This window comes from Urocampus carinirostris, chromosome 10, assembly GCF_059441175.1.
Source record: "Urocampus carinirostris isolate Australia breed hairy pipefish chromosome 10, RoL_Ucar_1.0, whole genome shotgun sequence".
Taxonomy (NCBI): domain Eukaryota; kingdom Metazoa; phylum Chordata; class Actinopteri; order Syngnathiformes; family Syngnathidae; genus Urocampus; species Urocampus carinirostris.
Genome location: NC_142358.1, coordinates 39,815,212 through 39,831,232, shown reverse-complemented (window position 1 = coordinate 39,831,232; position 16,021 = coordinate 39,815,212). Strand labels below are relative to the sequence as shown.

Here is a 16,021-nt window from a genome sequence, read left to right as displayed (position 1 = left end):
TATTGTTCTATCTTCTTTATTCATTATCCATTATCCGTTATCGGTCAGTTCATAATACGCTGCAAAGCCTAGGAGCCGGGACTCTTACTCTCAGCCAAAAGGCCAAGCTAAGGTCCTAGCCTTAAAGCCTTGCTGCGCTCATTGCGAATGCACCGTTCCCGGAGGTACTGCAATACCGGGCCGATGCGTGTAATGGACAGAGCAAGCTCTTATTCCATCTTCGGATTGCAAAAACATTCATGATCATGGTATCTCCCCTGCCAGGTAGCTGAATCCTAACCACAAGACCACTGGGATTGTGGATGACAAAGGAAATGGCATTAGATTTGATCTCATCATCACGCTATCTTTCCTCACGGTGCCGCATTGTATAACGCTTTAATGGAGGATTATGGGAAAGAGTTCAGCCAAAACAAGTTTGAACAAAGCGGTATCGTGAGTAAAGTTTGTGTGATGATGGGATAATGGTGAATGCCTTTTCCTATGTTATCTAGATCTGTGAGGTCAAGTGATTAACACGTGGTTTTAGGTTTTTTATTTAACGTCATTATGATTATTGGGCCAGGCCGCAAGCATGTAGTCAGACATTAAACCGGTCTGTGGTACTGAACAGGTTACAGACCACTGCCTTAAAGGATTTTACAAAAAATAGTTCAACAAAATAAGAGACTTGAATAAATAGCTTTTTCAAATGAAAGGCAATCAGATCAATTTTTGATGGATCGTTGATACATCAAACACAGTGATTTGTTTTTTCTCCTGTTTTCAGGCTTCCTAACAGGTGGTCACGTTCTCAGGCTGTTCCACGGCCACATGGACGAGTGTCTGACCATTGCCACACCGGAGGAAGGCGAGGAGAAGCGCAGGTGAGAAAAGCATATGAAAAGAGTATTTTCTTTCATATTGCTTGACATATTTATTTATGGGTGGAAAAAAATATTCTTACTTAATTTGTTTTTTTTCCCCCAACATTTATTATTCATATCATCGTCTTTTACTTAGATTTCTTTAAAAAATCGTTTCCTCATCTATTACCTATCATCTTTAAGTCTAACGTATGTGTTTATGCTTCAGGATGGCTCACTATGAAGGCGGTGCTGTTTGCAGCCAGGCTCGTTCATTGTGGAGGTTGGAGCCTTTGCGAATCAGGTGACTATTGATGTATAAAAACACGAGGTAACAAAAAAAAAATATTCCGACTGGGTTGTCACAATTGATTTGATAACACATTACAGTGATTTTAGTGCTATGTTTCAAACAATATACGGAAGAGTAAATGGTTTATTGTGTTTTTTTTCCGGTACACCTATCCTTGTATTTTCAAAGCTGCTACACGTGTATCTTCCCAAGCATCGTGTTACCTCAATTTGATAAAGATTGTGTTAAAATATCTGTGAATCTTTCTGATTGTAGTTGGAGCGGTAGCCACTTGAAGTGGGGACAATCGTTCCGCGTCCGTCACATCACCACAGGCCGGTACCTGTGTCTCGATGAGGAAAAGGGCCTGATGGTGTTGGACTCGGACAGAGCCAACACCAAACTGTCTGCCTTCTGTTTTCGACCCTCAAAGGTCTGATACAACCTTTCATCGGTATATTTTAATTGCTATCCATATAAAGTTGACTAAAAATTGTAGGCTGGATTTGTAATGCCCTATAATTTTAATGTGTGACTTTCATTTGATCTTCTCTTCAGTTTTGAATCGCCAATATTTTTTATGTTCCTCAACAATATATCCTGATTATTCCGTCAGACTCTCACCTCTTGTTAACTTATGTTTTTGGTTTGGTCCCCTATGAGCAGGAGAAGGTGGACGTGGCTCACAAGCGAGATGTGGAGGGGATGGGCATTCCAGAGATCAAGTATGGGGAGTCCATGTGCTTTGTGCAGCATGTTTCTGCAGGCCTGTGGCTCACATATGCCTCGCTTGATGCAAAAGCTGCACGTCTGGGAATGATGAAGAGAAAGGTGTTTGTTTCTTTTTTTTTTAAAATGGCTTAGAATATCACCAAAAATATTAGCAATATGAGCATCATTGATGTTGTATTTGTGGCCAGGTCATCTTGCATCAAGAAGGGCACATGGACGACGCACTCACTGTGTCTCGCTCCCAGACGGAAGAATCTCAAGCAGCTCGAATGATTTATAGCACCATGGGTCTCTTCAGACAGTTTATCAAGTAGGTGTTTGTACAAATATGCTTACTTAAGAATTGTTATTGCTTGCAACCCTTCAATAAGTTTACCAAAGTATAAGCAACTGAACAGCTTGTACCATTCTATTAATGGTAGTGCCACAATGTTGTTTTGTAGTGTTTCCATGAGTACTGATATGACTGTTGCCAACATTTTTGGGATACCTTTTGTTTTCCAGTGCACATTATTTCAAATTGATTATGGTTAAAGCCATACAACTCTGTCAATGTACATGTATTTATTGCCTTACCTGTAGTTAATACAAATTAATTTGTCTCAGGGGTTTGGACTCTTTGAGCGGGAAGAACAAATCCCCGGGAGCTTTGTCTCTCCCTCTGGAAGGCGTCATCCTCTCTCTGCAGGATCTCATCTTCTACTTCCGTCCTCCTGAGGAGGAGCTGGAGCACGAGGAGAAGCAGACCAAGCTCCGCTCCCTCCGTAACCGGCAGAATCTCTTTCAGGAGGAGGTAAGTGGAAAGCATATTTTGTTGACAAGCAGGGATTTATTTTTGGGGAGAAAGTGTTTACCATTTACTGATATAGACAACTTGAAAAACCTTCTCAACCCCTATTATTAGTCTGTCACGTGTGTCTTCACCAGGGAATGATCACCATTGTCCTGGAGTGCATCGATCGGCTCAATGTATACAACACGGCGGCCCACTTCTCAGAATGTGCAGGCGAGGAAGCAGCAGAGTCCTGGAAGGAGATCGTTAACCTACTCTATGAGCTTCTAGGTACACAAAGCGCACACACAATCAAAAAGGAACAACAAACAGATGCATCAACATGATTCGTGCCCTGCCTTTTGGAAAGCTTCACTCATCAGGGGCAACCGCTCTAATTGCGCCTTGTTCTGCGACAATCTGGACTGGTTGGTCAGCAAACTAGACCGTCTGGAGGCCTCGTCAGGTATTATGCTGTTAATTCTGAAAATAATTCAATTGTAGTCTTACAAAATAGTACGCTCTTATTTTGTAACAAAAAGAGCACATATTTCATAGTACTGAAAGTCTTTTTGTTTACATTTAATTAGATATGGTAAAAAACTAGTAACTAACTGCTATTTTTGAGTGACACGATAGATAAATAGAAAAATATAAATGAATGAAAAATGACTAAATAAATAAATGATGTGTACAAAAATGAGACATTTTTCCAAAACAACCTACAAGTTTGGGTGGAATAAATAAATTCAGGTCTGCGTTTAATGTATTTTACTCATAAATAATTTTTTTATTACTTGAAACCTAGGTATTCTGGAGGTGCTCTACTGTGTGCTCATTGAAAGCCCTGAGGTTCTTAACATCATCCAAGAGAACCACATCAAATCCATCATTTCTCTCCTGGACAAGCATGGGCGGAATCACAAGGCATGTTTTTTGATAACATTCTTGAATGAAATTTGACTCCAAATTTGACATCTGTGCCACCTTTAGGTTCTGGATGTCCTGCGCTCTCTCTGCGTGTGTAATGGTGTTGCTGTGAGGTCCAATCAGAACCGTATCACTGAGAACCTGCTTCCGGCCCGTGACCTCCTGCTGCAGACCAACATTGTAAATTACGTAACCAGGTACACAGACAGTTGCCACTAAAGCTGGATTTATCTTATTTATTATTGTATTACACACACTCGCGTATACATGCCCGCCTAATTTTCTGATAAAATCTTGTTTCACTTTTTCTCATCTCAAACAAAGCATTGTAAGTGAAAAACATTGACAATGTGCAGCCATGATTATGATCATTTTTTGAGAACATTTATTAAAAAAACAATACCAACCTAAAAGATATTTATTAATTTATTTAATGTTCTTCTAAGTCGGATTCATAATCAGATACACCAAAGACTTCTTTCCCTAGTCATGCTTTTTTGCGTTTATTTTTAGCTCTTAGAACAACTTTCTGCTCTCTCCATTCTCTAACATTCGTCTTTTGTACCGTGAAAATGAATGCTGTGATAATGGGATAAAATCGAATGCCTTTTCATATGTTATCTATATCACTGGTGGTCTTGTGGTTAGGATTCAGCGCTTTTACCACCATGACCCAGGTTTGATCCCCATAGCATCAAATGTTAAGAGATTGTGGTCAGCAAAATATTTGGACTGAGCAATCTCAATTATAACGCGCACCAAACTTTGAGTTATTTTTTATGTAAAAGAAAATCTGCGTTATATGCAAATAAATATGGTACAGAGGCCCATTCTGATTTAATGCCTATAAAGCAGTGATTCTACTGTAAAACTTTACAAAAAGTACAAGCAAAATAAAAATGATCAAAATACATATTTGTATTTTTTATTTATTTTCCTTTTCAATCATGTGCAACAAACATCGCATCACAAAATGAACAAATCACCTTAAAAAGAAAAAAGGGATGACAGGTTGAAGCCAAGGGCTTATGGGAGACCCGTTTCTAAAGTAACTTACTCTGTAACATCAATATTATGTGTAAAACCAGACCAAAAAAAGACAAGAGAAAAAAAAGGAAAACATTCAGAGCAAGTGTGAGAGGGGCGGCAGTAGCTCAGGAGGTAGAGCGCTCGTCTTGGGATCAAGGGATCCCAGTTCGAATCCCGGCTTGTCCGTGTTACATGCCGAAGTGTCCTTGGGTAAGACACTGAACCCCTAAGACCCCCAGTAAGCAGGTTAGCGCCTTACATGGCTGCACGGCCGCTATTGGGAAATGTGAAGCACATTGTAAAGCGCTTTGGGAAGTCATTGACTTGAAAAGCGCTATAGAAATGCAGATCATTTCATTTCATTTCAAAATGTTCTTAATTGTAGCACTTCAAACCCATTGCAATTTTACTCTGATGATTCCCTTTAATGATCTTTACAAATGATGATGTCGACGATCTTGTCTGTGCTTAGTGTCCGGCCAAACATCTTCTTGGGAACATGTGAAGGTTCCACCCAGTACAAAAAGTGGTACTATGAGATGATGGTGGACTACGTGGAGCCCTTCGTCACAGCGCAGGCGTCACACCTACGCGTGGGCTGGGCTATGACTGAGGGCTACAGCCCTTACCCAGGAGGCGGAGAAGGCTGGGGAGGCAACGGAGTGGGCGATGACCTGTACTCATATGGCTTTGATGGCCTTCACTTATGGTCAGGTGAGTGTCAAACACTAGACTGGATCTGTGTCATTTCCTGGTAATGATCTACAGTACAAACCATAATGTGGTTTGGTGTGTCCAACCAGGCACAGTTGCTCGTCAGGTGGCTTCACCTAATGCACACACACTGGCCGCAGATGACGTGGTCAGTTGTTGCCTGGACCTAAGCGTGCCCAGTATCTCTTTCCGCATCAATGGCCACCCGGTTCAGGGCATGTTCGAAAACTTCAACGTGGATGCCCTTTTCTTCCCTGTCATCAGCTTCTCAGCAGGTGTCAAGTAAGAGAAATGCTCATTTGTATTTTCAATTTTCTGATAATGTAGAGGTGTGAGGCAAGTAGTATTCTCTGTGTTGGAATTATAAAGCAGTTGAAGATGCGCACGGTTTCTTAAATTTTGTGAGTGTAATTTTACAGTAGGAATTAGAAACATTTGTTGGGAAATGCAACATAATATGAGATGATTATACATATTGTAGTTATTACAATTGCCAATTGCAAACATAATTAAAGATCAGATACTGTGTTGAAATCTAAATGTCTGTAAAATGCAGTGGCGGGCCGTTCATTTCACACTAGTAGTGATACGTCTGAATCAATACAACCCTCAATAACTATTTGATGGCTATAAAATATTTACTGCAGCTACAGCTGCGACACATATGAAAAGCATGAATAATGACCTCATGAAATTGCTTTATGAATACATTTTACTCACAAAAAAATATTTTTAATATGTGCACAAAATCCATCCTACTCCCTTTCCACAACAAGATTTCAATGACCCTGTCGTACAGATTATCCGTGCTTTCCAGTTCCATCAAGAATGTATTTTCTATCGCCATTGAAGCTAATGCTGAAAGTCAAACCTCTTCAGGAATCATAAGCGCTTTCTGGCATAAGCTTTTATTCGATTCTAAGGCTGCAAAGGCCAGTTCAAAAGAAGCTGTGGCCTCAGGGATGGTTATTTTTACATTTTCACCTTTGTAACCACACCTAGCCAATCATAGTTCGTGAAACCGCTAACTATTGCTGCCGCCTTCTAGCAGGCCCCCGCCCCGCCAAATTGAAATCTGATTGGCTTAACCAACAGTTTACCGACGCCGATGTTATGCCTCAAGCCCCACAGAAAAGATTATGAAGAGCTCCGGTTAGATTTTTTGACCCTGGCAACAGAATGGCTTAAATTGGATTGGTCAAATGCTTAAATATGAAAGCACACATCCTGAAGAAACGCAACCAAGGAAAAAACAATGAAAGGAAGCCGATAGATCATTTGGAATTATTTAATAAAGTTAATAAATATAATTAACATCACATGATTCAGATATTTTAGGCCAGCATTGGTAAAATGTATATACTTCCCACCATTGATTGGTGATAATGAAAATCTCTTTAATACATTGTGTCATGGAATAATTTGAAAACTCTTCTCATCTACTAAATTCTTAACTTCTTCTCTTCTTGTCTACTCCAGAGCTCGCTTTCTCCTGGGCGGTCGACACGGAGACTTCAAGTTCATGCCTCCTCCAGGCTATGCGCCATGCTACGAGGCCCTCCTGCCAAGGGAGAGGATGCGCATCGAGCCAATAAAGGAGTACAAGCATGACTTTAGCGGCGTGCGGAATCTTCTGGGGCCTACCCTGTCGCTCACCCACACTTCTTTCACCCCGTGTCCCGTGGACACAGTTCAGGTGAAATCAGTAGCAACAAAAACTGTTTTTATAACAAATTCCAGAGTAGCTTGCTTTATATTACTTTGTTATATTATATTTACTTGTATTCCTTTATCATTATTTTTTATTTTCAATGTACAATTTCTAATATAATCTATAAATGGTTGTAGATTGTGTTGCCACCACACCTTGAACGAATTCGAGAAAAGCTTGCAGAGAACATTCACGAGTTGTGGGCGATCACCCGAATCGAGCAGGGATGGACCTTCGGAAATGTGAGTGTGCAACTGAGGAATACAATAAAATGAATATACTTTTATAAATACGATTCAGGTATAAATGAACAAATAATAAATTATGAAATGGCAAATAATAATGTCATATTTCAAAAACTGACAGGGTCTTTGGAAAATATGAAGAATTATGATAATTTTTTTAAATCAATATTACCTACCACTTCGGGGTATTTATTACTAGCTAGATTGCAGTTTTTGCTTTGTTTTTTTCTTCGGACGACGAACTCACTGTCATCATTGCAGTTCAGAGATGACAATAAGAAGCTTCATCCCTGCTTGGTGGACTTCCAGTCTCTCCCCGAGCCCGAGAGGAACTACAACCTTCAGATGTCTGCAGAGACTCTCAAGTACGTTCTGACACATACAAAAATATATGGTTTATCAATTGCCAAAATCCTTTTGAAGGTGAAGTTCAACCAGAAAAAATAATATTTTCTTCATTCACAATGGACTATACACATTGGACTAACCGGTAACTCTCAAAAGATTTAAATATGAAGTAATGTTGCCATCTCATTGGATTAGATGACAATTGTTTATGATCCCGGATTTCATTTCATGTCCACCCATTTAAAAATGTACAATACCAGTGGCATAAACATTCCAATTGAGCAAATTAGTTCATTTTTCTGGTCAATATCTACTCCCCTTGTGTCCTCAGGACACTCCTGGCTCTGGGCTGCCATGTCGGCATGGGCGATGAAAAAGCTGAGGAAAACCTCAAGAAAATCAAACTCCCAAAGACGTATGTCTGCTAAAAAATTTCGAAGATTGTTTAATAGGCAGATGCCAAAGGGAAAAATTGATTTGTCCCTTCTGTAGATATATAATGGCCAATGGATACAAGCCGGCACCACTTGACCTTAACCATGTCAAGCTGACTCCCAACCAGAATCAACTTGTGGAAAAACTTGCGGAAAATGGACATAATGTGTGGGCAAGGGATCGCGTACGACAAGGGTGGACTTACAGTATAGTGCAGGTGAGAAATTGAACTACTGATATCCCTTTTACTCTTATATAGAAATTACTAATGTGACATAGTGCAGTGGCGGATAACACCTGTAACGCATGTTGGGAAATATTTCTTTCAGGATATCCTCAATAAGCGAAACCCTCGTCTTGTGCCTTACAATTTGCTGGATGAGAGAACTAAGAAAACCAACAGGGACAGCGTCAACAACGCAGTCCGCACACTCATTGGCTACGGCTACAACATTGAACCTCCAGACCAGGAGAGCTGTGAGTCATCGTCATACAGTTATACAGCAGTACTCAAATGGCTGTTTGTTATTATTCATGTAAGCATTAAAAATAGTGTTTTCTTATAAATGCTCCATTCGTTTTGTGTCGTTTTTCTGCAGCCGGCCACGGCCAGGAGAATATTCGCGGCGACAAGGTTCGACTTTTCAGAGCCGAGAGATCATACGGCGTCACGCAAGGGAAGTGGTACTTTGAGTTTGAGGCCGTGACTACGGGCGAGATGCGAGTGGGCTGGGCCCGGCCCAGCGTCCGTTCCGACACTGAATTGGGAGTGGATGAGCTGGCTTACGTCTTTAATGGCCACAAGGTCAGTCCATTTGTTTTGTTGTTTGAAGGACACCAACGTATTCTTAACATTTTACGAACACTTTAGATAAGAAGTATATTGGACTGTTGTGCACATGGTTCAGAATTTTAAATGAATGTGTTAACATAAATACGTGATTTGTGAAAACTCTTTTTTTGTTTTGTTTGTTTTTTTCTTTCCTTCATACCAAATCAAAATTTTGTGTTTTCAGGCACAAAGGTGGCACATTGGCAATGAACCTTTTGGCCGCCAGTGGCAGTCTGGTGACGTCGTGGGGTGTATGATTGACCTGACCGAGATGAACATTATGTTCACACTCAACGGAGAAATGCTGATCAGCGATTCTGGTTCAGAAATGGCTTTCAAAGAGATTGAAATTGGAGAAGGTCCGAGTTTGAATCGCTGTTGTGGAAAAGTATGACCTGTTCTTAGAGAGTAGCTAAATCTATTCTTTGTTTTTAACTTCTCAGGTTTCATCCCAGTGTGTGCATTGGGCCTGTCTCAGGTTGGAAGGATTAATCTTGGCCAAAATGTCAGTAGCCTGCGCTACTTTGCCATCTGCGGCCTTCAGGAAGGCTTCGAGCCCTTTGCCATCAACATGAAGCGAGACATTACCATGTGGTTCAGTAAAAGCCTGCCTCAGTTTCAGCCCGTTCCCACCGACCACAACCACTTGGAGGTGACTGTTGATCCGCTTATCGAACTTTGATGTACAGAAATGGATGAAATCAAGTCAATTTTGAAATAAATTCCTTAGGTGTCTCGCGTTGATGGAACTGTGGACAGCGCCCCCTGCCTCAAGCTGACCCACAAGACATTTGGCTCACAGAACGCCAACACAGACATGATGTTCCTTCGGCTCAGCATGCCTGTCCAGTTCCATGAGATTTTTAAGATCCCAGCAGGCACCACACTACTCACCCGAGCGCTCACCATTCCTGAAGAAGAAGTGGTTGTGGTGGAGCCCGACTCAGAGTTTGAGATCCTGCAAAAGTCAGCCATCCGCAAAGAACAAGATGAAGAGAAGAAGGAACCATCCGTACCGAAAGAGATCTCTGTGGAAAATGAAAAGGACACCATGTCAGAGAAGAAGAAAAGAGGGTAAGATTTTAATTCTGTAATTCTCTCCCTAATACATAAAGCAGTTAAAGTGTATTGCCTCTGGTGACAAGATTTGATATCCATTCCCTACAAAAGGCTCAAAAAACAACCTCTTTTTCCCCACACTGCATTTCAGATTTTTCTTCAAAGCTAAGAAGGTAGCTATGACACCTCTGGCACCTCCCCCGGCCCCACCAACTGTGCCGCGCTTGGTGGAAGATGTCGTTCCAGATGATCGAGATGACCCTGAGATCATCATGAACACGACCACTGTGAGACACATTATCATATTTGGCTTGTAATTAAATTATACCGTAGTTAGAGATAACATTTACAAAAATGAGCATGATGAGGCACTGACTTGGCAAGACTTGTTGAAAACAAGTGCTATGTATGTAATATACAATAATGCAAACAAATTACAAAATCATAGCCACTATTTGAACAAAATTTATATGATTCTTCATATTTACCCTATTATTTTTCTCCTAGTACTACTATTCGGTTAGGATTTTTGCTGGACAGGAGCCTACCGGTGTGTGGATCGGTTGGGTTACCCCTGACTATCACCAGTTTGATCCAACTTTCGATCTTTTCAAAGTTCGCAATGTCACCGTCACTGTGGGTGACGACAGAGGCAACGTACATGACAGGTTTGTTCATAATTACTTATTTTGTATTATCAGCTCCCTGCTGTATTTATGATATTCAGTTTTTGTTGGGTGGAAATATACTTGAAGGCTCCTTAAAATTTGATTTTAACATACTGTTTAGTAAGTGTAATAAGCTCTAAAAAATTGACTATGGTGTTTTAATCCTAAGTTTTACAGAAAATAAAAAGACCAAATTGGTTTTGGTCTAACACAACGTAATTCACCCCAAACTTTCAGTCAAAAATCAAGACTGATAATATCTCTCTACAGTATGAAGCACAGCAACTGTTACATGGTCTGGGGAGGGGACCTGGTCAGTACTCAGCAGACCCGCTTCAGTCAGGAGGACATGGTGGTGGGCTGCCTGGTGGATTTAGCTACGGGTCTCATGACATTTACAGCGAATGGCAAGGAAATTAACACCTTTTATCAGGTAAGGAGAGACAAATGATGACACTTCGGAGTTCTGCAAAAAAGACCAACCTTAAATTATGTGTGATATTGGACTGCTAAAGCACCTCCACATAGATTGTACTCATCAGCCTGCTTATTCTTTTCTCATGTAGTGTAAACATTAACTGAAAGGGTCTGAAGCTTTTTGACCAATATATGCTTGAGAGTCAACCTACCACATTGATTGAGTTTGTTCAGGTTATTTTGTTTCAATTTATCCATGTTCCTTTTTGTATTACATTGTTTCTGTTACCTCAGGTGGAACCAAACACAAAGCTTTTCCCTGCTGTCTTCATCCAGCCTTCTAGCCAGAACATGGTCCAACTGGAGCTAGGAAAACTCAAGGTGCGATCCGCACCCAAATATTTCTCGTCTCATTTCTCCCGAGAATATTTAACAATCTCTGCTCTTTCCCCAGAACATCATGCCTATCTCGGCTGCCATGTTCCGCAGCGAGCGTAAGAACCCGGTGCCCCAGTGCCCTCCTAGACTGGACGTACAGATGTTAACACCAGTCATTTGGAGCCGAATGCCTAATCGCTTCCTCAACCCAGAGGTGGGCAAAGTGAACGAAAAGCTGGGCTGGATGGTGGAGTGCACGGAGCCGCTCATTATGATGGCCCTGCACATCCCAGAGGAGAACAGGTAGGAAGGCAACACTGAATATTTAATATTATACAGCATCCACATTTTTGGGGAGAATGGATAAAAGTAAAGATAATCAAATTTCCATTACTTTTAGGTGCATTGACATCCTGGAGCTGTCCGAGCGCCAAGACCTGATGAAGTTCCACTTCCACACCCTCATGCTATATTGTGCTGTCTGTGCCCTGGGAAATAACCGTGTAGCCCACGCCTTGTGCAGCCATGTCGATGAATCACAGCTCTTTTATGCCATTGAGAACACTTACTTGCCGGGTCCTCTTCGCAGTGGCTACTACGACCTCCTCATCAGCATCCATCTGGAGTCAGCCAAACGAGCGCGACTTGGAACTAACAAGGAGTTCATCGTGCCCATGACTGAGGATACACTGAGCATCCACCTCTATCCGGATGCCAAGAAAGCCTATTCCCTACCCGGTGTGGGTCTCAATACCTGCTTGCGACCCAAACTGCATTTTTCCTCTATTAACTTTGTGGGAATGGATCCTGACTTGTATACTCTAAGTCCAATTTTCCCACTGCAGGTAAGATGTTGCATTAGTTCATTTTACTTATAAAAACAACCCAAACTTTCTTGTTAACTTGCCAAATTGTAATTAATTACAAATAAACATAAAGCCAAAAGCCGTTATATTAGTGATTTGACTACAACAGGGGTCGTGGACCTATGGCTCGCGAGCCAGATACGGCTCTTTTCATGAGTACATCTGCCTCCGAAATAAGCTCATGCAAAAAAAAAAATTCCTTGTCGTTTCATTTTTTGGTGTAAGCGAAATGAAATGTAGTACATGCGAAGCTAAAACAACGCTATAATCATGATTTGTTCAGTCCAGTGTTTCAACTACAGTTTACAGTCAAGGTGTTACAACAAAATTCCCCATTTTGGCTGTACGTCGCTAAGGAATCTTTTATATGAAAGCTCAATAAACAATATATGTTCACAGTGGAGACACTTTATAATAAAAATCTACAGATAATACTGTAAACACATGAAAACGTTAGCAAATAATCCAGAGCAATTCATTTGGGTGAGTGGTAGGAGTGAGCGGAGCTATGCACACAGTGCACACACTACCTTCTGTCTCTCGCATAGCTCCGTCTGCACCAAAGGTCAATACGTCAGCATCCTCATATGCAGTATTTTGTGTCAAAAAGATTCCCGACCCCTGGACTACAATAAGATAATGGACATATGAGCTGTTGTTGCTCAAACATGTGTAAAACCGCAACTTCACTCTACTGTACTTTGACATTAACTACAGTTAATTACATACCAATCCAGGTGTTTCCCCCCAAAAATAAAAAACCCACATGTTGAGTAAATTCAAATTTATTTAAATGATATAATCCTTATACCAAACTTCTGGAGACCTCATACAGTTGATTTCATTAAGTCCACATTTTCAAGGCATGCAAACAACTACATTTTAGATCTTATATGCTCCAGTTCTGTTTTTATTTTTTAACGAGTCAGTTGAGGTTCTCACAATTTGGATATCTATTAAGATATAGAGCGATCAGATTGCTAATAAAATAGTCTGTGAGCGAATCGTTTTCACACCAGTACTCTGCCTTCCGCTCAACTTTGTTTTTTATTTTCTTTCCCCCACTTCAGGAGCTAAAAACTCTGGCGATTAGCATGCTAACAGAGGCAGTGTTGGATGGAAGCCAGGCCATGCGAGACCCAGTTGGAGGCAGCGTTGAGTTCCACTTTGTCCCAATCCTCAAGCTGATCAGCACGCTCCTAATTATGGGCATCTTCAATGACGAAGACACCAAACACATTCTGAAGATGATAGATCCCAATGTGTTCAGTGGGAAGGAAGAGGAAGAAGAAGAAGCTCCAAAAGTTGAGGCGAAAGAGGAAACAGACGGGGAAAGCGAGTGGGAGAAAGAGGAGGAGGAGGAGGAGGAGGGTGAGCTGGAAGACGAGGGTGTTGGAGACGAGGAAGGAGAACTAAAAGCTTTAGAGAATGGGGAGTATGAGGACGACAAAGAGCCTGAACCCAAGGAGGAAGCAGATGAAAAGGAGTTGGAAAACAAGGCCGAAGGTGTAAAAGAGGATGGGAAAAGGGCAGAAGAGGAGACAGAAGCCAGAATGCTGGAGGCTGAATTAAAAGAAGAAGAAGCGGGTCTGGAAGAAGGATTGCTCCAGATGAAGTTGCCTGAGTCTGTCAAACTGCAGGTTGTTCTAATAACAATATACTATTTTCTAAAGCTGTGGTCAGTGCTGAAGAAAACTGCTATTTTGAAATATATAACTCAAAAATGTTGATAATAATTTTGGATCATGCTATACCACACTTGTTTTCCTTATGTAATGTAATAAATGCCCAACTGTGGCTTTCTCTCTCAGATGTGCGCGCTCCTGCAGTACTTCTGCGACTGCGAGCTGCGGCATCGCGTGGAAGCCATTGTGGCCTACTCGGACAGCTTTGTCCATGAAATCCAGAGTAACCAGCGTGTCCGTTACAACCTGCTGATGAGGGCTTTTACCATGTCTGCTGCAGAGACAGCGCGCAAGACTCGCGAGTTCCGCTCTCCACCTCAAGATCAGGTACAGTGTGATCACGCAAATAAAACATAAAATGTATATGTGCAGCCTTTAATGATTTTTCTAATATACTTATTTAAGGTTCTTTTGCTGACAAATTTCAAACATTGTCCAGAGGATGATGATTGTCCTGTGCCTGAGCATGTGCGAGACACCCTGACAGAGTTTAATGAGGACCTCCTCCTTCATTGTGGTGAGAAAACTTGAAAAAAATCTAACCTTTGGTATGTTCTTTGCTTTCTTCTTTAAGCCACTTTAATAAAAAATCCTAAAGGTGTACATATAGAAGAAGAAACAGAGGAAGAGCAGGTTGACATCTCACTGAGTGGGAGACTCCTCAGTCTTGTGGAGAAAGTCAAAAGTTTGAGAAAGAAAGAAGAGGAGGAAAAGCCTGTGGTAGAGGAGGAGCCCAAACCTAGTAAGATACAACTTTTCGTTTGGAAAAAAAAGGAGTTTCCCATAGAGGAAGAGGTCCCTGTGTAAACTATCTCTTCTTGCAGGCACTCTTCAGGAGCTTATCTCCCATACCATGATCCACTGGGCCCAGGAATCATTCATACAGAACCCTGAGCTCGTGCGGCTCATGTTTAGCCTCCTCCACCGGCAGTATGACGGCCTGGGCGAGCTGATACGGGCGTTGCCAAAAGCATATGCCATCAACGCCGTATCCTACCAAGACACTATGGACCTGCTTGAGTGTCTGGGACAGATCCGCTCGCTGCTCATTGTCCAGATGGGCCCCGAGGAGGAGCGTCTCATGATCCAAAGCATCGGGTCTGAATTGTTTTTGTGCTCTTGGTCTAGATTCAAATACCCTACTTTTGCATATAAAATTTATTCAATTTGTTTTATGACCAGAAGTCCCATCAAGTCAAGCCAGTAGGATTTAAAACAAAATATTTCATAGTCATATTAAGCATGTTATTGAAAAACTATTTTTAGAGACCTGCAAAATAATTAAAAGTAAATTTTAATTTCAATATTGTAGAACTAGAAACAGAAGCAATTTTGGCAATCAAATTTACCTAATAAACTAGTAGTTATCCAACAATAGTGCTGACAAGAATGCCACATGACTTTAATGAATTAGTTTGTATTTATTTTTCTGTTATAAACTATAAAACCCCTGATTTATTATAGTCAAGTGACGCATGCAAATGAATGTTTCATGCATTTTAACCAGCCTGACTCTTCATTTTTTTCAGTAATATAATGAACAACAAGGTATTCTACCAGCATCCCAATTTGATGAGGGCTCTTGGTATGCATGAGACGGTCATGGAAGTGATGGTCAACGTATTGGGTGGCGGAGGAGACTCAAAGGTAAACATTTTTCACTTCAAATTCCCCTGAATGGTCAGGTTGATGGGTTTATAGAAAGGGCGGACTAACCAAAATGTAACATTTGTTTTTTTTACAGTCAAACTGAGTCAGGTCTCACACACCAACACATTTGAATTTTTTCACCTATAGGAAATACGCTTCCCCCAAATGGTGACCAACTGCTGCCGCTTCTTGTGCTACTTCTGCCGAATTAGCCGTCAGAATCAGCGCTCCATGTTCGACCATCTCGGCTACCTGTTGCAGAACAGTGGCATCGGACTGGGTCAGTGAATTGGATTGATTCATGAGGGAAATGGAATATTGAACTATTGGAGAGGAATCTTCAGGAAATAGGTTGAAAGAATTGAACTAAAAAAAAGTGTTTTAAATGGAAAAATCTGTATTGGAAAAAATAG

At 41.1% G+C, this 16,021-nt stretch overlaps 1 protein-coding gene and 1 pseudogene across 1 annotated transcript in view; one reads left to right on the top strand and one right to left on the bottom strand.

Annotated features, from left to right (window-relative positions):
- Positions 1-16,021, top strand: part of ryr1b (ryanodine receptor 1b (skeletal)) — an 83,127-nt gene that overhangs the window by 21,087 nt on the left and 46,019 nt on the right. Inside the window, 35 exon segments of the mRNA XM_088345665.1 lie at positions 770-866; positions 1,075-1,149; positions 1,414-1,570; positions 1,804-1,968; positions 2,058-2,179; positions 2,476-2,662; positions 2,797-2,932; positions 3,012-3,107; positions 3,450-3,568; positions 3,635-3,768; positions 5,073-5,314; positions 5,404-5,596; positions 6,794-7,010; positions 7,163-7,267; positions 7,532-7,635; positions 7,950-8,033; positions 8,111-8,270; positions 8,383-8,530; positions 8,653-8,858; positions 9,070-9,244; positions 9,329-9,537; positions 9,616-9,959; positions 10,096-10,231; positions 10,452-10,612; positions 10,883-11,045; positions 11,324-11,410; positions 11,484-11,710; positions 11,808-12,252; positions 13,344-13,913; positions 14,085-14,285; positions 14,364-14,475; positions 14,557-14,700; positions 14,783-15,056; positions 15,488-15,605; positions 15,756-15,888. Of these exon segments, the coding sequence (XP_088201791.1) occupies positions 770-866; positions 1,075-1,149; positions 1,414-1,570; positions 1,804-1,968; positions 2,058-2,179; positions 2,476-2,662; positions 2,797-2,932; positions 3,012-3,107; positions 3,450-3,568; positions 3,635-3,768; positions 5,073-5,314; positions 5,404-5,596; positions 6,794-7,010; positions 7,163-7,267; positions 7,532-7,635; positions 7,950-8,033; positions 8,111-8,270; positions 8,383-8,530; positions 8,653-8,858; positions 9,070-9,244; positions 9,329-9,537; positions 9,616-9,959; positions 10,096-10,231; positions 10,452-10,612; positions 10,883-11,045; positions 11,324-11,410; positions 11,484-11,710; positions 11,808-12,252; positions 13,344-13,913; positions 14,085-14,285; positions 14,364-14,475; positions 14,557-14,700; positions 14,783-15,056; positions 15,488-15,605; positions 15,756-15,888 (6,246 nt within the window).
- On the bottom strand, positions 143-303 carry LOC148358920 (U2 spliceosomal RNA; annotated as a pseudogene).